General features: G+C 42.0%; 1 protein-coding gene across 1 annotated transcript in view; it reads left to right on the forward strand.

Annotated features, from left to right (window-relative positions):
- The window catches only part of LOC139317666 (histone deacetylase 5-like), a 292,699-nt gene that overhangs the window by 136,612 nt on the left and 141,607 nt on the right, over window positions 1-14,480 (forward strand). Inside the window, exons 7-8 of the mRNA XM_070944746.1 lie at window positions 85-250; window positions 5,459-5,592. Of these exons, the coding sequence (XP_070800847.1) occupies window positions 85-250; window positions 5,459-5,592 (300 nt within the window). The remainder of the gene's footprint in view (window positions 1-84; window positions 251-5,458; window positions 5,593-14,480) is intronic.

The raw sequence follows: 14,480 nt of genomic DNA on the forward strand, positions 1-14,480 counted from the left end.
TGAAATATTGAAGTAATGGTTCTTTTGATCTGTTTTTCTTTCCTCTCCCTTTCTCCCTGGCTACTATTCCTGTGAAATGTACAGGTATTTGCAGATACACATCAGCTAAGATCTCTGCAGGTCTGTCAGACACCCCTCAGCATCAGCACTGTATCCCATCAAGCACTTAGCCATACCCAGTCTTCACCTCCTAGCACTAGTCTGAAGAGCAGTACAACTGAGCCTTTGGTCCATTATCTTTTCACTACAGGTAGGTGAAGGACTTCTTTCATGGAGCTTGGAGGACAGGGAAATCTTTGTCCAGCTGGGTATGTAGATGCTGCTCAGAAGCAACATCTCCAACTCTGAAAATTTCTTTCTCAAATATGCAAGGGAAAGATATTCTGGACATGTCCTTCTTTATTATGACCTCCACTCCCTAGTGTTCAGGAGCTAAATATTGTTTCTGCTTTTTTCCTTACTTTGGGGGCACAACAAGAATTATATCTTGAATCTCAATCAGCTTGGAGCATTGAGAGAGGAATGCCAGTTTGGAAGATTTAATGGGATTTTTTAAATTATTGATTTAGTTTCATCCTTTCTACTTGATGAGGATTAAAGGCTTCTGACAATCACAAAATTTTAAAATTTTAATAAAATTAATATAAAAATTAATCAGTATCAAAAGCCTATAGAAAGAAATACCTCTCTACAAATTTTCTTAATGTTGCCAGAATATGGGCCAAATGTGTAACTCATGGGGGGTACATTCCAAGGTTAGGAACAATGCAAGAAAATGTTCTCTTCCATGCCAAATGTCAACTTGCAAACTTTACACCAAGCTTCTGATAAGGGAAATTTCTACAGATCTTAAAGCCAGTGAACGGCTGGCAACCACTGCAGGTCATGTGATTCCTTCACTTTACCCTGGTTAGCAGGTTAGCTGATGCAAATATTTTTTAGATACTTGATTTTAGATACTTTTTATGAATGCATCATTTACTTTAGGAACCTTTATGGCTTGTTGGGAGAGGCAGTTTGGTGCAGTGGTTAAGGTATCAGTCCAGAAACTGGGAGACCATGACTTCTAGTCCTGCCTTAGGCACAAAGCCAGCTGGGTTATCTTCGGCCATCCACTCTCAACCCTAAGAAGGCGGCAATGGCAAACCACTTCTGAAATCTTGCCAAGAAAATTACAGGGGCTAATCCATCTATTTCCAAGAAGTCAACACTGACTTGAAAGCATAGGGGAAAAATGTGATTTGTTGGGGGCTATATGCCCTTTGAATAGGGGGGGTTAGTGAAAAAAGATGATATAATTTAAATTTGCATTATATATCTTTCCTTATATGATGTATACTATAGGTCACCCAACCAAACAGAGGAAATATATTAACTTTTTGCTAGTCAGTTAACTAAGGTATGTAGGAAGCACATCACAATAGTAATGGGGGACTATCCTGACATCAACTGGGAGACAAACTCTGTACCAAGTGGAAGATCAAATAGGTTCCTGACAAACCTAGCAAATAACTTTGTCTCCCAAAAAATAGAGAAGGGAACTAGGGGATCAGCCATATTTTTTTTTTTAATTTGATTTATATGCCGCCCTTCTCCAGAGACTCAGGGCGGCTTACAATGCGTTAAGCAATAGCCTTCATTCTTTTGTATATTTTATACAAAGTCAGCTTATTGCCCCCACAAACTGGGTCCTCATTTCACCTACCTTAGAAAGGATGGAAGGCTGAGTCAACCTTGAGCCTTGGAGAGATTCGAACCAGCAAAAATTGCAGGCAGCTGTGTTAATGACAGGGTGTACTTAATATTAATATTGGACTTAATTCTCACTAACAGAGATGAAATGATAGAAGGTGTTGAAGGTACAGGAACCTTGGGGGGGAGTGATCATGCAACATTGGAATTCAGCATTATGCAAGCAGAAGCAACAGAACAAAGTCAAACTAGAGTCTTGGACTTTAAGAGAGCTAATTTCAATAAACTTAGAGAGAACTTGGGAAAGATTCCATGGATGAGAATCCTCAAGGGGAAAAAAACTCAAGAAGCTTGGGAAATTTTGAAAAGTGAGATTATAAAAGCCCAGTCTAGCACAATACCAATGAAGAAGAAAAATAACAGCCCTCAAAAGAAACCAACATGGCTGCATAAAGAACTCTCTGATGAATTGAAAGACAAAAAGGACAGGTATAAAAAGTGGAAAGAGAAGCACATAACTAGGGCAGAATATCAGCAAATAGCCTGAGCCTGCAAAGATGAAGTGAAGAAAGCTAAGGCTCAAAATGAACAAATGCTTGCAACAAAAGTCAAATATAACAACAACAACAAAGCTTCCTTCAACATGTTAAAAACAAGAAAAAAGTCAAGGAAACCATTGATCTATTGGTGGGAGAAAGTGGCAAGAAGGTGACAAGCAACAGGGAGAAAGCAGAACTATTTAACTCATTTTTTGCATTTGTCTTTACACAAAGGGAAAAAACAGTCCAACCTATCAAAAACAGCCCCATAAAAAACAGATTAGGAACACAAGTTAAAATAGGGAAGAAAATGGTAAGTGAACACCTGTCCACCCTAGACGAGCTCAAATCCCCAGAACCAGATGGATTACACTCCAAGGTTCTGACGGAACTGTCAGACGTGATCTCAGAACCACTGAACTATATATTTCAAAGATCCTGGAGCACTGTGGAACTGCCAGAGGACTGGAAAAGTGTTGATGTACTTCTCGTGTTCAAAAAAGGAGAAAAAAATAGATCCAGGAAATTACAGACCAATCAGCCTGACCTCAATACCTGGGGAGATTCTGGAAAAGATAATCAAGCAACGAATCTGTGAACACCTAGAGCAGGTGTCTGCAACCTTAAACACTCAAAGAGCCACTTGGGCCCGTTTCCCACAGAAAACAAAACACCAGGAGCCACAAAACCTGGGTGGGCGTGGCCAACTCAACATCACTCACTCCCACCCAGTCACATGACACCCCCAGCCACGCCTACCCAGGTTTTGTGGCTCCAGGTATTTTCTTTTAAACAGGTCTCGCTCTCTCACTCTCTCCCCCTCTTTCTCTCATCTTTCTCCCTCTCCCTCTTTCTCATCTCTCTTTCTCTCTCCCTCCCTCCCTCTTTCTTTCTCCCCCCCTCTCTCTCATCTTTCTCCCTCTTTCTCCCTCTCTCTCTTTCTCCCTCTCCCGCTCCCTCTCCCTTTCTCCTCTCCCTTTCTCCCTCTCTATTTCTTTCTCCCTCTCTCTCATCTTTCTCCCTCTCTTTCTCCCTCCCTCCCTCATCTCTTTCTCCCTCTCTCTCTCTTTCTCCCTCCCTCTCTCTTTCTCCCTCCCTCTCTCTCTTTTTCTCTCTCTCATCTCTCTGTCTCTCATCTCTCTACCTCTCTCTTTCTCCCTCCCTCTCTCTCTCTCTTTCTCTCATGTGTGTGTGTGTGCGCACGCATGGGCGGGCACGTGGGTTCCCTCTTGAACCATTTCCAAAACCAGGCGAGGGTTGGGGTTTTTTTTTTTTTTGGATGTTGTTCTTTCTTCTTCTTTGGGTGCTTTTTACCATATGATTTAATTTTAAATCAAGAGTCATTTCAGGTTCCCAGATAAATGAAGTTCTTTCGTCCCCCTGCTGTGGCTCCCTGTCAGCTGGCTGCCACCCCGCCCTCCCCTCCTCCTCACTCCTCGCCTGCCCTGAAAAGAGAAGGGTGGCAGAGGCGGATGGAGACTCATTCCGTATTTCAGAGTGGAAGTGAAGCGCCCCTCTACTTGCCTCTTTTTCCGGCCCTTGTTGGGAGACGCACGACTTTCTCTGACCCGAGACACTGGCTGGACCATCCCAGCCAATGCTCCATGTCGTAATGGGCTCCAGGAGGAGGAGGAGAAGGAGGAGGAGGGGATGCCATCTCCCCCATTGTGCAGCATGCTAAGTTTAAATGCAAGAGCAGCAAGCAGCCATGGAGGCAGCGAGAGGAATATGGGGAGATGTGTGACTTTCTCCACCCCGAGACACCGGCTGGGGCGCGTCTCCCCATATTCCTCTCAACACCTCAGTGGCGGCTTGCTGCTCTTGCACTTAAACTTAGTGCGCTGCACAATGGGGGAGATGGCATCCCGTCCTCCTCCTCCTCCTCCTCCTCCTCCTCCTCCTGGAGCCCATTACGATGCGGAGCATTGGCTGCAGCCAGGCAGCCCAGCCAGTGTCTCGCCACAGAGCAAAGTCACACATCTCCTCCAGTGGCTGAGGTGCACACAGCACCAATAAGGGCCGGAAAAAGAGGCAAGTAGAGGGGTGCTTCACTCCTGCTCTGGAATACGGAGCGAGTCTCCATCCACCACAGTCACCTTTCTCTTCTCAGGGCAGGCGAGGAGTGAGGGGGAGGGGAGAGGCCACCCAGTGGTGGGATCATCCAACAGGGAGCCGCAGGAGAGGGCCCAAAGAGCCGCATGGGGCTCTAGAGCCGCACGTTGCCGACCCCCGACCTAGAGGCAAATAAAGTCATAACCAAAACCCAACATGGGTTTATAAAAAACAGATGACAGACAAATCTTATTGCATTCTTTGACAAAGTGACAAAATTAGTGGACCAGAGGAATGCTGTGGATATAATTTACTTGGACTTCAGTAAGGCATTTGATAAAGTAGACCATAATCTATTACTTGATAAGATAGAAAAATGTGGGTTAGACAGCATCACCACCAGATGGATTCGTAACTGGCTGACCAAACGCACTCAGCATGTAGTCCTCAATGGAACTTGGAGAGAAGTATGCAGTGGGGTACCCCAAGGCTCTGTTTTAGGCCCAGTACTCTTCAACATCTTCATCAATGATTTGGACAAGGGGATAGATGGGAACTCATCAAATTTGCAGATGACACCAAGCTAGCAGGAATAACCAACACTCCATAAGATACAGAAGGATCTTGACAGACTTGAACATTGGGCGCTATCTAACAAAATGAAATTCAATGGTGAAAAAAGTAAGGTTCTACATTTAGGCAAGAAAAACAAAATGCACAGGTACAGTATATGTGGTACCTCGCTCAATAGTAGTAACTGTGAGAGGGATCTTGGGAGTCTTAGTGGACAATCATTTAAATATCAGCCAGCGGTGTGCTGCAGCTGCCAAAAAAGCCAACACAGTTCTAGGCTGCATAAACAGAGGGATAGAATCAAGATCACGTGAAGTGTTAATACCACTTTATAATGCCTTGGTAAGGCCACACTTGGAATACTGCATCCAGTTTTGGTCACCACTGATACAAAGTAATCTTAGGAGTTTGCCTTATAATAAATTCTTACTTTATAACTGACCACACCCAAGATGGTAGTAATTTTGTGATACAGTGGTGTCTTTAGCATGCCATCAGAATCCCAAATGTGCCACCTGTCCTTAAATTTCTTGGCAGGATTTCAATTGCTTTTTAATTTTTCCTCCTTCCCTCCACTGTGTTTTTTTCCCACTTTCTCACAGGCATTGTTTATGACACGTTCATGCTGAAGCACCAATGTACATGTGGAAACACTAATATTCACCCAGAACATGCTGGGAGGATCCAGAGCATTTGGTCCAGACTACAGGAGACAGGATTGCTAAGCAAGTGTGAGGTAAGAAATCTCAAAGTGAAACTTTTTTGCCAGCAGCTGGTAAGGCAGCTTCCAAAGTCAGGCTGAAAAAATAGCTGCATTCGTGGAAATGATTTTACAGTGGAGGAAGGGTGCAGCCTTAGATGTCTAAGCTTTGTGACACCATAAAAAATAAATACAAAATAGGTCACTCCACATTATCAGGCATGTGGTAGGTTTTATTCTGTTTCTTAAGTCCTAATAAATTTGCTAATCTTTAAATTCCTGCAAGAATATCTAATTTTGCTGCACCTAATACCCTTACCTATTTTGAAAATGATCCATGGCGAAGAGGATTTTAAGAAACAGAAAGTTATGTAAAGCATACCTGTGGAAATTGGGATTGTAGAAACACCCAGGAGCATAGAAGAGTCCAAAGGCAGATGCATGAATAAATGTGATAAATGTATTTATTCATATAACAAAACAAATTAACTATATACAAAGGCTGTCTTAATATCCATTAGGATAGGGGGCACACAGCGTGTGTGACTACCCCTATCAAAGATCATGTCTCATGGAGAACAAACGTAAAAAGAGCATGGTGGAAAGGTTAGAGGGGGTTTTATACTCAGTGTAAGCCCCTCCTCTCCACATAGGGGTGGGGGCACTTTCTGCCTCCACTAGTGTCTGTATGATATATGTGCCAATGGCTTGCAAATACTTGACAATACCTTTCACAGTCTGTATCTCCAGCACAAAAGAGAATAACAGCAATGGAACTATGAAAACAAAAGCCATTCGAAGTACTGTACATGTTGCTGTACTACAAGTTCCAGCAGCCCTAACCAGTTTGCACAGTGGTGAGAGGTGCTTGGATTTGTGATTCAACAAATACATGGAAGACCTTGGATTTTCTTCCAATTACCTGTAATACTTTGGGATTTCATAGAGCTAGGATTTCCCCACCAAGGTCACTCCATTCAAGGGGATGTCAACACACTTATGAAGGTAGTACTCATAATCCTGTTGATACTTAGCATGAAAACAAATAGCCCGTGTACATTTTGAAAGCTCATGTTCCTGCATGAAAAACAGTATCATATACCTTTCATCATTGCTATCCCACTAATTTTCAAGGTACTGTAGGTTATTTTGTTACATTTTTCGTGTAGGAACATGTGTTGACTTTATAAGAGTGTTGACTTCCTGCTGGGGCTGATCAACTTCTTGGGGAAAGCATATATGCAGTCTCTCAATGTTTACCACATCTGCAAATTTAGCTGTGAGGGCAAGTCTTTTGCTTATTTATTTTCTTACCATACTTAAAATTGAGGGTGGAAGCTGCGGGTAGTGAAAAATTTATTTGAATACCAGGCCATTGAACTCCCAGCAGAAAGTAGGTGAAATGAAATGATTGGCCAAAAATGTAAGATCCTTTTAGGCTTGGTAATAATTTTTGTTATCAAACATGAACATCTGTAATATGTTTTGATATAAAACTAATCAGCAAAGGAAGACCTGATGTATTTAATTCATATCAGCACTCTACTGGATACATAAAACTGTACTGTAGATCAGAATCATGCAAACCATGGTATTGTCAGAGTTTCTTGCATAAATCAAATCCAGAAAGCACACACAGGTAAACTGATTCAGCAGGATTCATTAACTTCTTTATATACATAATAACACATGAAGTAAATTTACAATATCAACAGCAGATTCTTCCAACATGGTAGAGAGGAGAGATTGCTTTTAGTTCAGAGTTCGGAGCAGACAAGTTTGGAACTTTTGCACAAACTCAGAGCAGAGCCACTCCCAGCCTCCAAAACTGTTTCAGTTTCTAAACAGTCCTCATTGGCTGACTCAGTTGCTATGCCTATTCATTGGCTGACCTTGTTACCATGTCACCATTCCAGTTCATGAATATTCTGACACTCCTCCCTTCGTGACTGGAATAGACATAAATCCAATTAACTTAATATTCTTCCCATGGTGCACTCCACCCAATGGCTTGGTCATTATGTCAGCCAGATTGTCTTCTGACGCACAGTGAAGCAAGATGATTAATTTACATTTTATGGCTTCCCTGACATTACAGTATTTAATGTCCGCATGCTTGCTTTTATTCTTTACTCTGTCACCTGTTGCCATTTTAATGCAAACAGCATTATCCTCAAACACCATTACAGCTTCATTTACTTTTACGTTTAAATCCTTTAACAGCTGTACATACCAAGTTACTTCTGAACAAAATTCAGATAGAGCAATAAATTCTGCCTCTGCCATAGAAATGGCTACAATTGTTTGTTTTCTGGACTTCCAACCAATTAAAGCCCCTCCAAATAATACCACAATCCCAGAATTGGACTTTTTGGTTTTTACATCATTTGCATAATCACTATCAACATAGCATTTTAATTATTCAGAGACCTGTATTTGAAGACCCAAATTCACAGTTCCCTTCAAATACCTGAGAATCTTTTTTACACCCATCCAATGCAATTGGGTTGGTGCAGCAGTAAAGCGACTTAGGATGCTTACTGCACAAGCTATGTCTGGTCTGGAGCACTGTGACAGATATAACAGGCTCCCTATTGCTGACTGATATATCTCTTGATCACAGGCTTCACTTTCATCCTCACCCAAACTGTTATGAAAATCTGTGCTTATAGATGTTGGAGCAGTATTACAATCTTTCACGTTATATCTCTCCAACAGCTGTTCATTTTTTCTTTGAGAACATAACCACCTTTCTCAGTTTTTTGTATCTCTACACCAAGATAGTTTTGTATTTCTCCCAAATTCTTTAGTTCAAATTTCTTCTCTAACTTACTAGCAAATTCTTTTACCTGTGATACATCCTTTGCAATGAAACAAAGATCATCCACAAATGCTAATAGTTGACAATCTCCACCTTGTAACTTTCCAGTGTATATGCAACCATCAGCCTTGCAACTCTTGAACCCAAGACCCTTTAATGCCTTATCTAGACGTATATTCCAATTCCTGGTTGACTGCTTCAGCCCATAAATGGCCTTGTTCAATTTATACACCATGTTAGGCTTTTTACTTTCATACCCTGGTGTTTGAACCATGTAAATTTCTTCCTCTAATTCTGCATTGAGGAATGCAGTGATTATGTCAAAATGCCAAATTTTATGGTCACATGCCACTGCCAACACTAGTGCCAGTCTGATGCTTTCACTCTTTACAGTTGGCACGAATACCTCATCATAGTACACATTTTTCATCTGTGAAAAACCTTGTGCCACTAACCTTGCTTTATATTGTATCTCATTATTGGGCAGTACTTTCTTCTTGTATACCCACTTGCATCCTACAGCTTTGCTACCCTGTGTCAAAGTCATAGATGTGAACACTTTATGTTCATCCATGGATTTCATTTCCTTGTTCATGGCTTCTTTCCACTTTACTTGTTCAAATTTAGGTAATGCCAATACTTCCTTATAGTTCCTTGGCTCATACCACACATTACACACCTTTACTTTACTAGCAGAATACCTGTCAGGTGGAATCCCCTTGTTCCATCGCTCTGACCTGCATGGCATTGACTGCTCTTCTGTGTCAACCCTCTCTTGCTTCATACCTGAGTCATCTTCTGACTCCTTTACTTGCGCTTGTTCAGTTTCTCCTCCCTGAACGCTGACACTGTCACTGAGTTACCATCACTAAGTGAGTTACCGTCACTAAGTGAATCATTCCAAAAATTTGCATCAATTCTGTTCCAATTTTGCTCTGCAAAGCTAGCAGACCTGGAAATCACTATTCTTTTGCTCCCATCGCTAAAGCAATAGCTTTTTGAGCCTGGCTCATAGCCCATAAACCTGAACTTTCTAGCCTTTGGTTGTCCCTTTCTTTTAATTGCTTTTGGAATATGCACCCACACATTGCTTCCAAAAACCCTTAAATGTGCCAGAGATGGCTTTCTCCCATATAACACTGCATATGGAGTATCATTAATTGATGAACTCCACAACCTATTAATTAAATAATTAGCAGACAACATGGCTTCACCCCAATATGACCTGCTCAGACCAGAATCCTCCAGCAGTGAGTCCTTCATGGTTTGTAAGACTCCATTCCACCTCTCAACAACACCATTCTCAGCTGTTGTATATGGATTAGTGTGTCTGTGTTTTATTCCCAACTGTCCCAACCATTGTTGAAACTTTGCTGACGTGAATTCTGAACCTCTGTCAGTTTGCAGCTGACATACCTGTTGTTTATATCTCCTTTCCACAAAACTTACCCATTGCTTAAATTTCTGTAGCACCTCTATTTTAGTCTTTAGTAAATAGCAGAACCCAAACCTACTGTAGTCATCTACAATGACCGGTGCATACTTTGCTCCTCCCAAACTGTCTTGCATTGGCCCAACCAAATCTGCATGTACCCGCTCTAGAGCTCTTGTTGTCTGCCTTGTGCTACTCTTGCTTACTGGGAATGCCTTGGACTTTGATGATTTGCATACTGCACAATCCAAATATGCCCTACATCCCTTTAAAATTAATCCTTCTGCAAACTGGTCCATCTTTTGCAAAACTCTGAAGCTGGCATGGCCAAGCTTTCTGTGCAAGAGATGAACACATGAATCGTGTTGTGGCATATTTCCAAATGTTTGTGCACATTGAACCTTTTGTCCCTGCAACACATAAAGATTATCCTCTTTTGTGCCCTGTGCACATACATTTCCATTTCTCTTTATGAGACACCTCCCATTTGCAAATGTTGTCTCAAATCCTTGCTTGTCTAAACTAGAGACACTCGGCAAATTATGCTCCATTTCAGGCACACATAATATATCATTAAACCTCTTTTCCAGATATGGAATTTGCACACTGCCTCTTCCGATGACTTTAGCCTTCTGGTCATTTGCCAAGGCTACTGCATCTCCAGCAGCTGAATCCATTCTGTAAAACAATTTAGAATTATTAACAATTGTTTGACTTGCCCCACTGTCTAGTAACCATTTGTCTCTACTATTGCAATAGCTGACTTTTGCCACAGCAACCTGTCCATCAGCTAATTGTCTTCCTTGCAAATAGGTTCTGTTTTGCAAATAATTTCTTCCTTGCAAACAGTTTTTCCTTTGCAAACAGTCCTTCTTTAAATGTGTTTTTTTTCACCAGTTGAAGCACCGCCTCTGTTGCTGGGCTTTCTGCTTAGAAAGTCTTTGCTGGGCTGTATTCTGGTCTCTTCTGCTGCTACATTTCTCTATGCAGACATCTTATCTGTTGCTCTGGTCTTTGAAGACAGCCAGTCTGTTACATTTCTCTCTCTGCTCCTCAGGAATTTCTCCTCGTGGCTTTTTCTAAAGTGGCACTTGTTCTCCTCAGCAATCAAACAAGCCTTTAAGGCCTCCAAACGCAACCCCTTCTCTGGTTTGCATTCAAATACTGCAGACACAATGTCCCACGTTTCATCCAGACTGTTTAACACCAACAGCAATTTTTGAGATTCAGGAAACTGCAATCCACGCTGTTCCAACTCAACAAATAAAGTTTGCATTTGTAAAAAATGCTGTTCCACAGATTCTCCTGATTGCAAACGGGCTCTGTATAATTTAAGATCCTTTTAGGCTTGGTAATAATTTTTGTTATCAAACATGAACATCTGTAATATGTTTTGATATAAAACTAATCAGCAAAGGAAGACCTGATGTATTTAATTCATATCAGCACTCTACTGGATACATAAAACTGTAGATCAGAATCGTGCAAGCCATGGTATTGTCAGAGTTTCTTACATAAATCAAATCCAGAAAGCACACACAGGTAAACTGATTCAGCAGGATTCATTAACTTCTTTATATACATAATAACACATGAAGTAAATTTACAATACCAACAGCAGATTCTTCCAACGTGGTAGAGAGGAGAGATTGCTTTTAGTTCAGAATTCAGAGCAGACAAGTTTGGAACTTTTGCACACACTCAGAGCAGAGCCACGCCCAGCCTCCAAAACTGTTTCAGTTTCTAAACAGTCCTCATTGGCTGACTCAGTTGCTATGCCTATTCATTGGCTGACTTTGTTACCATGTCACCATTCCAGTTCATGAATATTCTGACAGGTATTCCCTGTGACACTCTATGGAAGCAAAAGTTGGATTTTGAAGAAGCAACATGGGAAAAGTATTGACACTTTTGAATTGAATGTTGGAGAAGACTCTTGTGTATATCATGGACAGCCAAGAAAACACACAAATGGATTGTCACAGGGTCCTTTTGTCTATACCTAGTTCAGTGGGCTTCCACACCCCAGAGGGCCCACTCCAGGCTCCCTGGCCTTTAGGCAACCCACACACCAGCAGTCCCAGTTTGTTTCCACACCCTCCCCAGGTCTACTGCTGCTCCTTGCTATCAGGAGTCAACTACAGTTCTCCATAACTTCAGGTTGCTTCCAGTTTCCTATACCTTATAGTGAAACACACAACTCTTCTCACTCCCAGAACCCTTCAACACCAGCTGCTACACCACACCACACCACACCACACCACACCACACCACACCACACCACACCACACCACACCACACCACAGACAGCTGCTGTAGGAAGAAATATCCTTCTGGGTTCAGCTCCAAGTGGGGAAAAAGACACTGGAAACATGGAGACTGCTTGGAAAGATGGTTTAATGGTGGACAGGATCACATGGCTTGAGTTCCTGAACAGAAAAGGGGCCGAGACAGAGCAAGTCCCCGGGTTTTATGCTTTCTCTGGCTTTGAACTTCCTGGGGCCCTGAAAGAGTATCCTGATTGGTTGTCAGACTCCCAGGGGGTGGGGGTCTTAGCTAGCCTTGCTGGCTGATGTAAACTTCCCAGGTGCCATGTGGTGAGTTTCTGTTGCTATTGTGTTGCAGATGGGTCCTATTGTCAAAGACTGAGTTTCTGCCTCTGGCCCATTAACAAAGAGGGGGAGGCAGGAAGGTGGGAGTTGCTTTGTCTTTAAAACATGTTTCTCCATTTCTCAACCAGGGAAACATAATATTCTGCCTTTTTAATATTTCCTAAAATATTTCATTCTTCCAGGAAAGGGGTGGGTGCTAACTTCTTACACTGCTTTACTGCAGGGCTTTTATAGCTGCTCTTTGCTAAGCATCACTGGAGGTTTTTAAGAAGAGATTGGACAGCCATTTGTCTAAAAGGCTACAGGGTCTCCTGCTTGAGCAGGAGGTTGGACGAGAAGACTCCCAAGGTCCCTTCCAATTCTGTTATTCTGTTAAGCAGCTGGCCTGGCCTGGGGAGAGGTCTTAAAGGGGCAGGGCACCATCAGCCCAGGTGCTAGCTCATCTCAGGCAGCCTGCCCCTCTCACACCTTCCAAATCCAATAACCTCTTATTCTTAAGGTCACCCATTCTTTCATCCAAACTAGACAACATGCCTCAAAATACAGTTTTAAATCTGGAAGACCCAAACCACCTCTTTCTTTGGCATCCTGCAATGATTTATACTTGACTCTTGTTTACCTTGCCAGATAAATTTAGAAATATCCCTTTGCCAGTTCTTGAATGGAGCCTCATTCATCAATATTGGCAAGGTCTGAAATAAAAGTAACATCTTTGGTAGTGTAGGAAGTTAGCACCCACCCCTTTCCTGGAAGAGTGAAATATTTTAGGAAATATGAAAAAGGCAGAATATTATATTTCCCTGGATGAGAAATATGAGAAGCATATTTTACAGACAAAGCAGCTCCCACCTTCCTGCCCCACACCCTTTGTCAATGGGCCATTAAGGCCTGGGCCAGTCTATTCTACATAACAAAGATCTGCCTCCTTCAGGCAGAGCCATAGTAGGAATTGCCAAAAATAGGATTAGCCCTCTACACAATAGCAGCAGAAACTCACCACATGTGACCTGGGAAGCACATGTGACCATCAGCCAGCAAGGCCCCCACCCCCTGGGAGTCTGACAACCAATCAGGATACTCTTTCGGGGCCCCAAGAAATGCAGAGCCAGAGAGAGCATAAAAACCCGAGGATTTACTGTATCTGCCCTTTTCTGTTCAGGAACTCAAGCCATGTGATCCTGTCCACCATTAAACCATCTTTCCAAGCAGTCTCCATGTTTCCAGTGTCTGTTTTCCCCACTTGGAGCAGAACCTAGAAGGATGTTTCTTCCAACAGTAGAACATTCATCTTGATCACAGAGTTCCTGCCCAATGGATATAGTTGCAATTTACCCCAACTTTGTAAGTCTTTCTTACTATCATTCCAAACGGGTACATACACTAGTTATTTTGAAACAATTTAGAGTTTGTGTTTGACAATATCACTCCAAGATATTTAACCATCTTTTCCACCTTAATACTTGATTTTTTGTTAAATTTTCATGCTCATATGCAGCCATATTCTTGACTAACATCTTTGTTTTCTTTTTGTTTATTTTGAAAGCAGCCAAAGCTCCAAAATCATTCTACTTCTTCATCAAATGTTCCAAACTATTTGGGGGATCTTGCAAAAATACAACTAAATATAAATCTTTTTCTTCATTTTCACACCAGTTATTTTGTCATGTCATCTGATGTCTCTATTCAAACCCTATAGTGTTATAGGAAAAACGGACTAGGCCAAGCTCTTCAATGCAGGAAAGAGTTTATTGCGCAAGGTTCAAACAGTCCAAAGACAGAGAAGGGTCTGAATGCCGATGGCTTCTTCTGGCCATGTATTTATACAGTTTAAAGGCAAAATTATTACAGAGAGTGATGCATTTCACACGTAGAAGCTGCCCTTTCATCTATCTCTGGGAAAGGAAATAACAATCTTCTTCTCACATACTCAGGTTCTCTGCTCCGGCGCTCAAGACATAACAAAAGGAGATAAGAGGCTAGGAGACGCCTCAAGGGCAATAAGGAAGCAGCACCCCTTATTCAGGGATATGCATGACATTTGGGATGCAATAAACATTAA

The sequence above is a fragment of the Pituophis catenifer genome, unplaced genomic scaffold (assembly GCF_029215685.1).
Source record: "Pituophis catenifer annectens isolate HBS135680 unplaced genomic scaffold, rPitCat1.0.hap2 SCAF_5, whole genome shotgun sequence".
Classification (NCBI taxonomy): domain Eukaryota; kingdom Metazoa; phylum Chordata; class Lepidosauria; order Squamata; family Colubridae; genus Pituophis; species Pituophis catenifer.